The sequence below is a fragment of the Nymphalis io genome, chromosome Z (genome assembly GCF_905147045.1).
Source record: "Nymphalis io chromosome Z, ilAglIoxx1.1, whole genome shotgun sequence".
Lineage (NCBI taxonomy): Eukaryota > Metazoa > Arthropoda > Insecta > Lepidoptera > Nymphalidae > Nymphalis > Nymphalis io.
Window position 1 is genome coordinate 10,911,486 of NC_065918.1, and position 15,330 is coordinate 10,926,815.

Sequence of the window (15,330 nt, forward strand, 5' to 3'; positions counted from 1 at the left end):
AATATGTAGTCCACTTATTCTCGGCCGCGGCTTCGCCCGAGTGTGAAGTAGGGGCAAGGCGGCAGGCATTGGGTACCATATGTTCTGTACCCCTAACAACGTATATGCAAAAAATCATGATGATCGGTTGAGTAGTTTAGAAGTGAAAACGTAACGTAACAAATAATCAAATTCACTTAAGCATTTATAATATTAGTTAGCTTCCATAATTTTCGTTAAAATATATTTGAAATTGAAAGTAACGAAACCAATCCTCAATTACTGCTAAGAAGAATGTATGGAGAATATTAAGCCATGCTGCTTCGGCACGTTTTGGTGACACATATGGCGGAACGTCATCCGACACATGCAGGTCTCGTTGCGATGTTGTACCTACCATTGAACACGGGATTAATAATAAGTACAAATTTAGTACAAGTACTTTTATACAGCAATAATTAGTAATGTAGGGTGACAGTTTGAAGGGTGAGTGAGCCTGTGTAAATACAGGCTCATGAGACATAACATCTTAGTTTGTTTGTTGGCCATTGGCCGTGAAAATTATGTCACCTCGTCTCTTAACAATCAGCAGTAAGTAAATGCCTTTACAACATCATCATTTACCTACTTATGTCACTAAAGTAAAACCATTTGAATCATGTATGTATGTATCATGAGTACCTACAATATTCTTATAATTGGACGTTAGACGTAGAATTAAAATAAGTATTGCCTTTGTTAGAAAAATAAATAAAAAAGAAATGGAGAAAGTGCAAGCCTTCATTTTGCAGACGTTTACTTTCTCCTCCTTTGTTTGTTTTTACATAAAAAAACATCAAATTAACTGCTAAGTATGAAATACATGAAAACAATATTATCGTGACACATAAATCAATTAATATTACCTAAGGATATGCGAGGACTTAGCCCACTATACTGTATAATGTAATGTCTGTTCGGAAAAAAATATTCAGATTTTTATGTTATACGTACATACATTTAGGGAGCTGGCCTGCAAACATTTTATTTGATTTGCACATGAGGCAGACATTATTAATAACGCCGGACCAAGTCTGTTACCATGGTAGCGCTGCATAGACAATTGACAGCTGTTCGAATTTGTGAAAGTGTGGAGTAGGTACTATAATGTGAAATTTAAGTTGTCGAGGTACTATATTATAAGTTTTTTTTTAAATTATTAATAGATATTATATGTACTTTTATTCGTTTACAAAAGGATAAATAACAAAAAAATTAAAATAAAACTAAGAAGAGATAAACCATTGACCAGATCGATAGAACACATCATAGCGTGTATCAGAATGACTGTACAAAGTGACAGATCAGCTTTTAAATACCTTAGTTATTTTGTTACCTTAGTACTTATTCAGAAGCTTTGCTTAAATATTTGGTACTTAAATCATTAACAAAAAAATGTCCAGTCAATCTGTCGTCAAGATGACCGGCCATATATAATTTCCGCACAAAGCAGAACCTTTGTGTCAAAACTCAAACTCAAAAAAGTAAAGATAATATTTGCGAAATAAAAAAAGGTTTATTTAAGTTAATTAAAAATAGTTAAATGGCATATTTATTAAAAGACATTCAAGTTTTTTCACATTTAACGAATGGCGACTGACGGATTTCATAAAAGTATTCAAAGGTTGTATGAACTTAAAAAAGAAAAGAGGAATATACAGCTGAAGAAGCTGCAGCGCGTTTCGGACGTTTTAGTATACAATATTATTATAGTTTATTTTGTCTTGTGCTACTACTAATATTATAGAGGAAAGAATAATAAGTATTCTTAAAACAACAAAAAAAACTTTAGTTTGTTAACTTTATAAATTAAAAATATGACAAATATCATTAAAATGCGTGATTATTATTGTGTATAAAAATAAAAGAGTACCTTAAAGTCCAGAAGTAAATGAAGTGAAGTCCACAGGCCCAGAAAATCTTTATGTAATTATGAAAACTTGTTGAGTTCTTTAACGTAGATATGAAGCAATAAAATCAACTTTCTCTTAACTCTATAATGTTTTATATTCTATAAAAACATTTCTTGGTCCAGTCAAGCTTTTAATAGCGTAAGATAAATCATGTTATTTAAAGTCATTCATCAATTGAATGGCGAATATTCCCACGATATGGAGTGATCTTAAAGACCATATTGGTAACGACGAAAAGTTATAAAAAATATTGTTAAATTATTGGATTTGGTTTTAAAAAATATTCCGATATTTGTTAACCTATACATTGTTATCATAGGGAAAACGCTAGGCAGAAGAAGAACTCTCTTCTTCTGCCTAACGCTTTTCCGGCCTAGTAACGCCACTTAAATGATTGTTCTTATATGATGTATTTTAAATTAAGTTCACTGAAATACCATACGATCTTTGTTGTTTTTTATATATGAATAAGATAAGCATTTAGTTCATAATATATTCGTATATCTATTATGTATTTAGTTTTGATATTGTTAAATATTATTTTTATAACAAACACTTATTTATAAATTTACTGGTGGTAGTAGAGCTTTGTGCAAACTCGTCTGGGTAGGTGCCACCCACTCATCAGATATTCTACCACAAAGCAGCAGTATTTGGTATTGTTGTGTTCCGGTGTGAAGGGTGAGTGAGCCAGTGTAATTACAGGCACAAGGGACATAACATCTTAGTTCCCAAGGTTTGTGGCGCATTGGTGATGTAAGCGATGGTTAACATTTCTTACATGCCAATGTCTATGGGCGTTGGTGACCGCTTACCATCAAGTGGCCCATATGCTCGTCCGCCTTCCTATGCTATAAACTAATTTTTTTATAACTTTCAAGTTAATAATGTGCTGAATATTTTTTCAGACATTAATCATGAAAAGTTATTGGCTCGATCTAATAATGGAATAAATAATTTAATGGATAATTCCAGTTCTATTTTAAATTACTAGGGATTCAACCGATGCAGTTCGTCGTAACGTAATATCGATATCGATAACATTCAATTTTCATTATTTGTTCATACAAAATGAAAAAATGCATTTTCTTATTTAGATCAAGGTTATTTAAGTAAATAATTATAATTTTCACAAATTAGTATAGTTTAAAAATTTCACCAAGAATCAGTTAATATGTATCAAGTATATTCTTGCTTCTCCATTGCTCTTTGAGTGACTTTCTTATGAGGCCCATAGTAGACGATCACGTCTCTGATCTGATGTAGGTTATCACTGGCAACATACATTTTCTAAGACTTTCGATAATATATACATATGTCGCTAAATAATTACAAAAAACAAAGCTGTAACTCAATATGTACACGAGTGACAGGTGTATATATATAACAGATATTTGCGCCGGAAACGTTTCATGCTGAAACCCTATCGAAAGAAACGTTACTCTCAACTTTGGACTTGATACTTCAGAACGACTTTCGTAAGCGTTTAAAGTAGAATAAGTACAAATAATCTATTACCGATGATTATTCCGGGCAATCATTTGTATTTGTCGTGTACTTACTACTTATATTAACATCACTACTCGAATTCACGTGTTCACTTATAAATGTGGATTACAAACTGACCTTTGAATGTCATAACCAGTTAATTTTTAAATCGATACCGTTGTATTAGTATTATGTAAGATTATGATTTTCTGCTTTTACTACATCATTGTATTTCTTCAGTAAGTTATTTAGTAAGTATGAGTAGAAATATATTTATTACATTTACTATAAGTTAAGCTAGTCATTTCTAAACATGTGGATAGAAGCAAGGAAGACGGGCAAATTGGGCCTGATGGTAAATGGTTACCGCTCGTAGATATCGGCAATGATAAGAAATACTAACTATTCCTTACATCGCCAATGCGCCACCAAACTTACAAGATGGTAACCATGTGTCCGCAGTTCTACTGGTTCACTCACACTTGAAACCATAACACAACAATACCAAGTATTGTTGTTTGGCGGTAAAGTATCTAAACAATCTTAAGAAATTACTGATGGAAAATTAACGAGTATATAATAATAACTGCTAAGTAGATAATAATATAATGTCCTCCAGACCGATTTTGGGCACGGCGGCCAATCACAAGAGAGATTAGCCAACTGCGCAGAAGATATTATAGTGCACATACATAGGTGCACTCTCTATTCCCTAACTCTCATAATCCGATGAGACGGCAATCCGACACGACCGGAAAGAACTTAGATAATATTAATAATATCAATTGATAAAAAACGTTAAAAAATAATCTGGTGCTTTTTTGTATATTCCCTAAAGCACTTCTTGCTAGTAACTGGCATATGATATCAGCTTTTAGCTTAAATTATGGCAAAATATCCATTTTCTTGCATTACTTATTTCGAGAAATCATTACATTATCAATGTCCAAATGTTTTAAATTTGAAATGTAAATGTCGTGTTGTAATTTTTTTTTTTTTTTTGTTTTCTTACGAATATTTTTTTATGAATTGATGGTGGACAGACCAAAAAGCGACCAGATTTTTTTTAAAAATCTTGGTCGAAATGTATACAATATACATGCAATATTAAAACGCTTTTTTACAAAACTTAGAAACTTATCTATCCAACCGATTAGTCATGGGGACCATTCTCAATGGAGACTTGCTTGAACTCAGGAGATATCATACAGAACATGTGTGTGCGCAAGCACGAGTGCATCAATATTAGTGGAGGAGCAAGAGGCACCGAGCGAGCTCTGCGAGCTGCCCACTTCCTAACTATAACCTAAAATGCTTATAACAATAAGTGTCTAAAATATCTTTATAGAAAAAAATCATCAAATAATTACAGTAGATTTTATATTTTAACTAAAATAAGGAATTATGTCAAGCAAAGTAGAGCACATCTATAGCTTCGCTTTATAGGAATCCAATTAAACTAATTACGTTAGGATTGCTTGCATGTAATTCCATCACAATCGCAGTAACCACCACCGAAGCAACTTGTTTTAAAGTAATTTATAAAAATGCCGAAAGATGACCCAGAGACCGCAGCGTTAAAAAAGGAATTGAATGACATTATCGCCAAAGCGAAGGTATTTATGAATACAATTTTATTGATAGTTACTTATTGCGTCGTAATAGATTTAATTAGTATGGCATTTTATTTATTTTATGTGTTTTTTTAATATTACATATTTGGCTTGGCGCGCGATTATTAATTTTAGTAATTTAATCATGATGAATTGTAAAATAAAAAACACTTATAAGAATTTTACTTTAAATACAATTGTAAAAAGTAAGTAAGTAATATTTTATAAAATGTTTTTAATTTCTAAAATATATATTATACCCTGTTTTATTTCAGAGAAAATTAATTTAATATTATTTTAATTACAACTTTAGCGAAATTATAATCAATAGATGTGGCTTCTTAGAAATTTAAGTCAAAGCTTATATTTTTTTTTTTTTTACCAACGCTCTTAGACATTGGCATTGTAAGAAATGTCAACCATCGCTTACATATCCAATGCGCCACCAACCTTGGGAACTAAGATTTTATGTCCCTTGTGCCTGTAATTACACTTGCGCACTCACCCTTCAAACCGGAACACAACAATACCAAGTACTGCTGTTTTGCGGTAGAATATCTTATGAGTGGGTGGTACCTACCCAGACGAGCTTACACAAAGCCCTACCACCAGTACATAAAAATGTAATAAAAATGAAAATCTTGCTTTTTTTCGATTACGTACTTATTTACTTAAAGTTTCTATTTACAATATATATAGGTCTTGATTTTAAAAACAACTTCACCTTAATATTATCAAATAAGTATTTTTTTATACTAGATAAAGTGACTGTTTTAATGGGTACGTCACGTATACAATCCCATTTAAAAAGTGGATATCATCGTAAATATAATACTAATAATTGGCCATTCTTACAGGCGGAACAGGAAAAAGTCGCGGATGCAAAACTAGCTGAAAAATGCGGCGATATGGCAGATGTTCCTAAGATTCGTCTTATAACTAAGAAAACCTTGAAAGGGCACATTAATAAAGTTAACTCCGTCCACTACAGCGGGGACTCTAGGTATAGTATTTATTGTATTAAAATCTCTTAAGCTATTTAAATTCAATCAATGAAATAAACGTCCTCTAATTATAATAATAAATCCATTCGACCTCTCCGTTTAAACAAAACTAGTTTGTTTAATACAGGATTAAGACAGACTTCGTCAAAAAAATACGAACCTAGGTCAAACGTCGTAGATATATGATTCTCTCTATATATATACGTACGTATCTCAAGGTACAAACTACCTACAACCCTATAGCAACGGCTAACTTGATAAATGTAATAAATCACTCTTCGCTTAGGTTCGAAAATTCCCCTCAGTTGGAAACAATTTTCATAATCTAATTCAAAGGGAAATTGCATTTAAGGATGTCCTAGAGGCGGAAAATCAAAGCTGTAACAGAAAGTGCACGCCTAACTTTATTTACACGGTTATATACAAGCTAGGTGTTTATGTAGCTTGTATATAATCGTCCAACATTTTTATTGCAAATTTAATTTTTATTTTATTTTGTTCTGTTGTACATAATTGTTATTTGAATGAAAATAAATTTTAAATTAGTCAATATATGAAGATTATTTAGCATTTATTATAAATAAACGGTTATTATATAAACATATATAAAGCCGAAACATAAATAAAGCGTGAACGCGTGAATCTTAACCGATAATCGTGGGCAAGCACCACCGAATTTTCATGTGATAAATTTATCTTTATAATTCATCTCGAGCTTGACGGCAAAGGAAAAATATTGTGGGGAAACCTGCGTGTGTCCAATTTCACTGATATTCTGCCACATTTAATCCACCAACCGGCATTGGAGCAGTGTGTTGGAATAAGCTAGAAACCTTCTCCTCAAAAAGGAAAGGAGGCCTTAGCCCAGGAGTGGAGCATTCACAGGCTGTTACTATACTGTAAATTATATAATCGAATGTACAACGATTCGCTAAAAACATAAATTTTATTAAAGCTTCAACGGATAAAAAATTTAAAACGAACTTTCATTTCGTCCTATCCTATACATGAAAGGCAAACGCTTTGTAAAGTCCAATACCAATTTTAACTAATTTCCCGTCGTTGCTGTGATGCACTTTGCAGTCGTTTGCGACGATTCCTTTTGACGTTGGTATCAACCCGTCCTCTTTTTTTTAAATATTTTTTACATTACGTGGTCAGTACAATATAGCAATGTGTTGCACTGTGACCGTAAATTCTGATCCTTTATTAAGGTGTCATCAATTTTTGCTTGCCTATATGGCATGATAAAAAGAAAACGTATAATTTAACATAAGCATTTCCTATAGTATGCGTGATTGATACCTTTTGTGTGATTCATATTCATAATATATAAAGTATATATACTCCCTAAATAATATATGAGTGTAAAAATAAGCTCCAAGCCTTCTTGAGAGTTACTTCCTTAATGTATATAATAATATCATAAAACATTATACCTAACTGTCCTGTTACAGTACATTAATGAGATAGCCCCATAATCATAATTTTAATATTTTAATTTTATTAATATTAATTATTGAGTGACCTTGAGCCTTCTTATGAGGCCCATTGTGAGCCTCATAAGAAGGCTCAAGGTCACTCAAAGGGCAATGGAGAGGGCTATGCTCGGAGTTTCTTTGCGAGATCGAATCAGAAATGATGAAATCTGCAGGCGAACCAAAGTAACCGACATAGCCCGAACAATTGCTAAATTGAAGTGTCAGTGGGCGGGGCACATTGCTCGCAGAAGCGACGGCCGCTGAGGCAGAAAGGTTCTCGAGTGGCGACCACGAACCGGAAGACGCAGCGTGGGCAGGCTCCCTACAAGGTGGACCGATGACTTAGAACGAGTCGCGGGAAGCCGTTGGATGCGGGCAGCGCAAGATCGGTCAACGTGGAAATCCTTGGGGGAGGCCTTTGTCCAGCAGTGGACGTCTTTCGGCTGATATGATGATGATGATAATTATTAATACTATATTTTAACCAAAATATATTATTTTTATTTCTTTTTTCTTTTGTCGGCGACTTTTGTGCTGTAACACAAGAATAAGTTTCTGTTATTAATTTAACTTGTCAATTTATTCATTTATATATTTTATTGCAAACGAGTCTATGAAGTCTGTTCATATATCATTTCATACCGAAATGGCCATATATGCAATCTTTTGACGTACATCCGATGTCTTATGTAAGATTAATCTTATAAGATTAAATGTGAAATTCTTGTATACAAATTTATTCATTGCATTTTGGAAACGACTCTAACCATTTAGTTCTGTATTTAGAAAAGTTTTTGCTTTTTATTCTATCTATTCTATTTTGAGTATATACACCTATTTCCTGAAAAAACGCATTTTTCCATTATTTATAGTTTTATTAGAGCTGAACATAGCACGGTCACCCAGGTACTAATATTAATAATATTATGTAATATTAATAATATCGTTTACAATAAATTTTTGTTGAGATGTAATAAATATTTATGTGGCTATGAAAAATCCTTAAATTGCCTAAAACAGGTTGCCTAAAAGTGTTTGAATATCCTATAAATGGATCCATCAGAGCATGAGTGCTACTAGAGTTCGGACGTGTTCAAAAACAAAATGCCGCCATAAATATTCATAACTGTTCACACGGGATTATCTCGTAGGTCGATGACCCCGCTGGTCTAGTGGCTAGCTGGCACAGCTGTAGGCCATGAGCTCTCTGTTGCGGATCCTGGATCACACCAATATAAGTGTAGGTTTTTGCATGTCAAGAAATTATTAGTAGCAACCGAAATAAATACTTTTTTTGTATTTCCTCATCTCAATTGCGCTTCTGTTGATGGCCGCAGTTTTCAAAATCTGTCAGACGGTCATCACCACTTTGGAATATGTAAGATGTCTCATCTTGTGTTGTTGTTACGTCAACTACGTATTTAACGTAAATTGTTATTTAGTACATAATAATTATGTACTAAATAATATTAAATTTATTTCATAAACAAAGTTACTACTGTATACTGTTAGTATACCAATAAACACTGTTTAGAATCATTCTTTTAGGTATGACATCCAGGACTAGACGTCTAGACTGCTCTTATTATTATATTAGGAAATAAGAACGACTACGATTTTACAAATAACGCCTGAAAATATAAGAATAAATGGCATTATTGTATCTGATAGACGAATAGTAAAAGAGTTATATAGAAGTAGTATAATACCTACAGCTCTGTTTTGTTCGTAGACGATATATAAAATTCAAATAATTAATATCGATAAAATAAATAAAATAATAATAGGATGTTACAATGATGTCCTTAATAAAAAATCATAAGATTTCTTTTAATATTGCAGGCATTGCGTGACAGGTTCTTTGGATGGTAAACTTATCATCTGGGATACTTGGAGCGGTAACAAGGTACAAGTAATACCCTTGCGCTCTGCCTGGGTGATGAGTGTCGCATTCGCTCCCTCTGGAAACTTTGTCGGTAATTATGTATTTCGTTATATATTTAAACATTATTTAAAGTAAGTGATCTTATCGTCTTTTTAATTGTGTAAATATAATTACGACTTAACAATGAAATAGATATTGCTAACATTAGACAACACAAGCATAGGAGTAATTACTTATAATTATCATTAATAATCACACAAGTGTTAAATTACGACTAGTTAATATAATGTAATATTCCTAATATTAAACTACTAATATTCTTCGTTTACATATATAGATTATTGCTTATTTATTTATAGTAACTGCTTAGCGTGAATATTGCTCTGTTCTGATTCGAGAATATTGATTTTCTACTCAACGAGAAGCCGTACTGAGATACGTAGCAATTAATATTTGCTTTATTATACAGATATTACTGGGAGGTATATATCTTGTTAGTTAAATAATTCAGAACTGGTAGTGGTTTTTGTATATTAATCTTCACAAAATTGCGTGATATACAAAAATCTCGTACGTCAATAATGAGAATGACATGCTCGGGTCACTACAATTACATATGTATGTGCTAATAGAATTTCTATGTCGGTTTTATGTTTATTTAGCATGTGGCGGTATGGACAACATGTGCACGGTGTATGATGTTAACAACCGGGACGCCACGGGCTCTGCGAAGATGGTGCGTGAGCTGGCCGGCTACGAAGGGTTTCTCAGTAGCTGTCGTTTCCTTGACGATACGCACATACTCACAGGCTCCGGGGACATGAAGATGTTCGTATATTATATACATTTAAGTTTATATTTGCGTAAACAGTTTCGCTTTATAGAATTATATTATTAAGAATAATATAATAAAAAGAAGATTTAATCAATTAGTGATTTTATACGAAGAAACCATAAAGTTCTTGTTCATAAATATTAATTTAATTTTATAGAGAACTTGTTAATATCAAATAAAAGAGCTTTTTTATATAATGACAAGTCATGTCTCTGATCTTCCCAATTCCGCGCCGTATTCAAGAAGAAAAAAAAACGTTTATTTTCGCTCCTATAAATAATATTTAACGTTTTGTTAATTATTATTCGAAATATTTATGCAGATGCGTCTGGGATTTAGAAGTCGGAAAGAGAGAAGTTGAGTTTGACGCTCACGCAGGTGATGTGGTGACCATATCGTTAGCACCAGGTAAGCATTCGATACTAATTAAAGATGAGACTTTTTTTGAAAACGTGCAAAAATTGCTAATCCAATATAGATTATGTCCTCCGGACCGATTTCAGCTACGACAAATCTCAAGGAACATTAGCAAATTGCGCAGAACTTATTATTGTGTACAAGTGTGTGCGCAAACATTGATGTACTATATATGCCCTCACTCTCATAATCTCACGGCACTGTAATCCGATACGACTGGAATAGTTCACGCGCCAACGTCTTTACTTCCAGACTCTGGGCTACTACTGAGAATTTTCGGCAAAAAATCCAATTACCTTTTTAACTTGCCCGACCTGGAGCTTAAGCCCAGAACCTCGGGCTCTGCAGCCTTGTATTTAGGCAGACCAGTCAATATACAGAACTAATACCAGAAAATCCAACGCGTTTCGGTAAAGGTTTTAGTATAATATTATTATACATAAATGTAGCTCGTGCAATTTCATCTGCTTCTACTTTTGGCCAATTGATGTGACAAGTGTTAATTTTAGGTTTTTGTAATTTTTATAAATATATGACGAAAAAACTAATTCATATTTTTATCTTAATTAATTATTCCTAAATCCGCTTAGTAAAAGGCAACGCCTATTTGCAAATTAAGCTTTGGAGTGGGAAGGGACGAAAATATACACCCAAATATAAACCCCTTAAGGAAGCCTTTTTAATATTTTTTTTTTATAATTTAAATATTCCGACTAATATTAATATAAATATCCTACCTCTTTCAACCCTGATACATTTCAACAGATACATGGCGAAGGGTATAGCCAGACGATGCTAGGGAATGTACATAAAAATATATGTATCATGTATAAGAATTAATGCTTAATATTGTTCAAATTATTTGCATTCATATTTCAAGCGTCGTTTAACGGGTTGTTCTTGGATTTTTGTAAAGTTATCAACAAAGGTAACAGCCTGTATATGACCCACTGCTTGGCTAAAGCTGTCTCTTATTGAGAAGGTTTGGTGCTTATTCCGCGTCGCTTCAATGTTGGTGGACTCACGTGTGGCAGTTTTCCATCTGACGGCGTCGACGATGTTGTGCTTCACCACCGCGCATGAGATGAATATAAACACAAATTATTAGAATATTCGGTTAAGGTTTTTCTTTCAATAACCTTATTGACGGAATTAAATTAAGGAAATAAGGAGGAAATATTGCAACATATGTCAGGGATTAATTATTTTTTTGTTCATTAGACTATTTAAAAGAATATTAGTTTTAATGCCCCCAGCACTCTTACAAATAAAATATAAGCTAGTTTTTGTAATACATTTAAAAATCGTTCTCCCCGATAGACATGAAGACGTACGTCACTGGTTCCGTTGACAAGACTTGCAAACTGTGGGATGTGCGGGCTGAGAAAGAAAAACAAACATTCTTCGGCCATGAAGCGGATGTGAACAGCGTATGCGTAAGGAAATCATTTGCGACATTATCACTAGCAATATATATTACCACCTCTGAACGGAACCGTCTAGTTTCAAATTCTTCCAATGCAAGTTTTTTTAATCATCATATAATCATCAACATTTGCAGTCTTGATTGACTTATACTATTATTATACCTCGTTTATGTTTTACAAGTTTCTTTTATTATTTCGAATATTTTTTTGTGAATGGTACTGTTTTGTGTAGGCAGACTACCACTAAGTAATTATAACCTTATAACTATGTTTATAAACTTTGAATCCGAACCTAAATAAATAAATAAAACTACCTATGATTTCAAAATAATTTTAGTGGATGTGTTTGATTTATTTATTCTTTACATAATTTTTTTTTATTGCCAGTACCATCCTAGTGGTCAAGCATTTGCAACTGCGTCTGAAGATAAGACAGCGCGATTGTTTGATATTCGTAGCGATCAGCAGCTCGGTCACTACACTCCGCCCGGTGCCAGTGGTTTTACTAGTTGCGGTTTGTATCTTGACGGAAAGACTTGTTGTCATTATTATGACTACTAACTAAATGTGAAAAAATCTTTATTAGGGCTGTCGGTTAGCGGTCGGTATCTACTAGCTGGCTCTGACGACAACACCGTTCACTCCTGGGATACTCTAAAAGTCGCCCATACAGGTATACATAATTTTCTTTCTATAATAGTTATGCAAAACATCTCCTACATTCAAAAAGCGAATAAAATTAAAAGTTGCAGATAGAAACCTATTTATTTATAAATGGTGAACATTTTCTAAACTCAGTGCTGTATATGTATTAAGCACACATACACCCCTTACGAACTTTTTTCCATCTTGAATTCTGTAGTTATGCAACTTGGACGAGAAAGAACTTGGAAGGATTTGTTAACCGTTATGTTCCCAACAAAACAACTGGTGGTAGGGCTTTGTGCAAGCTCGTCTGGGTAGGTACCACCCACTCATCAGATATTCTACCGCAAAACAGCAATACTTGATATTGTTGTGTTCCGGTTTGAAGGGTGAGTGAGCCAGTGTAATTACAGGCACAAGGGACATAAAATCTTAGTTCCCAAGGTTGGTGGCGCATTGGATATGTAAGCGATGGTTGACATTTCTTACAATGCTAATGTCTAAGAGCGTTGGTGACCACTTACCATCAGGTGGCCCATATGCTCGTCCGCCTTCCTATTCTATAAAAAAAAAAAAAAAAAAAATCCATAAGATTTTTGTTTCCTGGAACACTGATTATGCGGAAATGTTTTCATAACTATTGTGTAAATAAAAAAATAAAAAATAAATCTTAATGTCTTGACTTTTTATTAAAATGATAATAAAACATAAGTATCAATTTTAGATATAGATATTGTACATAATATATATAGTGTACGTAATACTACAGATTTATTTAGTAAATAGTTACAAAGACTAGGTAGCATTGATTATTATTTTATTCTTAACAACGTGGCAGGAACATTAAACGGACATGAAAACAGAGTGACGTCAATTTCGTTGGCACCGAGTGGCATAGCGCTGGCGAGCTGCTCCTGGGACCAGGGCGTGAGGGTCTGGGGTTGAATCTCTTTATCCAATCAGTTACTTAAAATTAAAAAAAAACCGTAGACAATTCTCATTTCCTTATGAAAAATATACATAGCACTATATAATTACTATGTCATACAACAACTCACATAGGTTTAGTTGGAGTTGTTTCCAATCTTTGTATTTATTATAATTATATTTTAGTCTGTGAACATACTAATTATATAATGAATAGTCGGTAGATTTCAAACTCAAAAAATACACACGCTATACACTAGATATTATAGTAATCATTGTATTCAATAAATTATAACATGCATTCTAAAGAAATTGCTGATCACATTTTCTGCTTTCCTAATAATTATCCTATAAAACAATATTTTTTTAAGAAATTAAATATTAAATATATAATATATACCACTTTTCGTTTATGTTTATGGAAATAAATAATGCTAATTCATTTTTTAATTATTTTATCGAATCAATATTAGATTTATTGTAATTATATTTAAACCTATTGTATTGTAATCGATGTATTAAAAAAAGTTTAAAAAAATTGTCTCTTTATTACTTGTCATGAACGTTTTGTCATTCCAATTGTTATTGTCAACGTCGATAAATATGTTATCTTCTTCTTATCAATAAATAAAAGTGAATATTTGTAGGTTTGTCCCCTATGTATTCCTAAAGCATTCGTCCGAATGTAATGAAACTTTTGTAAATTGTTCTGTTTACGGCCACGAAAGTAACTGGCCAAAAAAATATCTTTGTATTATTCTACCGCGAAGCCGGCAGCTAGCCAATACGAATAATATAAAGATTACCCCTTCATAATATTAGTAAAGGCTAGTTGTTTTTTTTAGGTTTGTTTGTAATGGATAAACTCAAAAACTAATGAACCGATTTTAATTTTTTTATAATTTACAGAAACATACATTATCAGCGAGTAACTTAGGCTATATTTTATTTAAAAAAAAATGATGATCCTTATGTAAATTTCGATAATGTAGCCCAAGGAATCAAACATTTTTCTAATAAAAGTCATTAATTGACGGTATGTCTTGTGTGAGAGAAATCGACTTTATATTGTTTGAACGATCACCATGAAGACTAAATTAAAAAAACTTTTAAAATACCTTTACCCTTAAACTTTTTAAATAACAATAAACAACAATCTTTACTACTTTTGTCATTCACGCCTTTTCTTGCTTAATCGCTGATATCGATTCAAAAAACAACTGATTAGGTATTGTTAATTTATACATAACAAAATTAATCACGTTATCATTATGTCTTTTGTTTAACCGATATTGTTCCATAGTATTAAAACACAATTTTTATTTATTTTTTTAGTAATCTATAACAAGTGCCTTTTTAAGCCGACAAAAATATTTTTATTAACATGCTAACTGAAATATATACCTTCGTTTTTACTGTTCTTTACATGTATTATTTGCCGTGTAAAGATTAATTCTGTAGGACACATAAATTAAACAAAAAATGTTTTCGTTTATTATTTCGTTGATTTTGCGACATTTTTTAAAAATAAAAATTGAATACTCTTGCTTATGTATAAAAGACTGATATGTGTGAAATTACTCTACTATATTTTTCATAGTATGAAACATTTTCTTTCCAAAGGAATTAACTAAATTATGTAAAAAACGCATCAAAATCATTCATTCAATTTTAAAA

At 32.4% G+C, this 15,330-nt stretch overlaps 2 protein-coding genes across 2 annotated transcripts in view; one reads left to right on the plus strand and one right to left on the minus strand.

The window, feature by feature from the left end:
* The window catches only part of LOC126780773 (amyloid beta A4 precursor protein-binding family B member 1-interacting protein), a 273,890-nt gene that overhangs the window by 2,169 nt on the left and 256,391 nt on the right, over positions 1–15,330 (minus strand). The gene's annotated exons all lie outside the window — the stretch shown is intronic.
* On the plus strand, positions 4,920–14,135 carry LOC126780793 (guanine nucleotide-binding protein subunit beta-2). The gene is made up of 9 exons (XM_050505500.1): positions 4,920–5,035; positions 5,890–6,035; positions 9,360–9,493; positions 10,065–10,230; positions 10,560–10,645; positions 11,975–12,090; positions 12,469–12,595; positions 12,668–12,754; positions 13,565–14,135. Exons 1-9 carry the CDS (start codon positions 4,967–4,969, stop codon positions 13,669–13,671), a joined length of 1,038 nt encoding a protein of 345 aa, XP_050361457.1. The 5' UTR covers positions 4,920–4,966; the 3' UTR covers positions 13,672–14,135.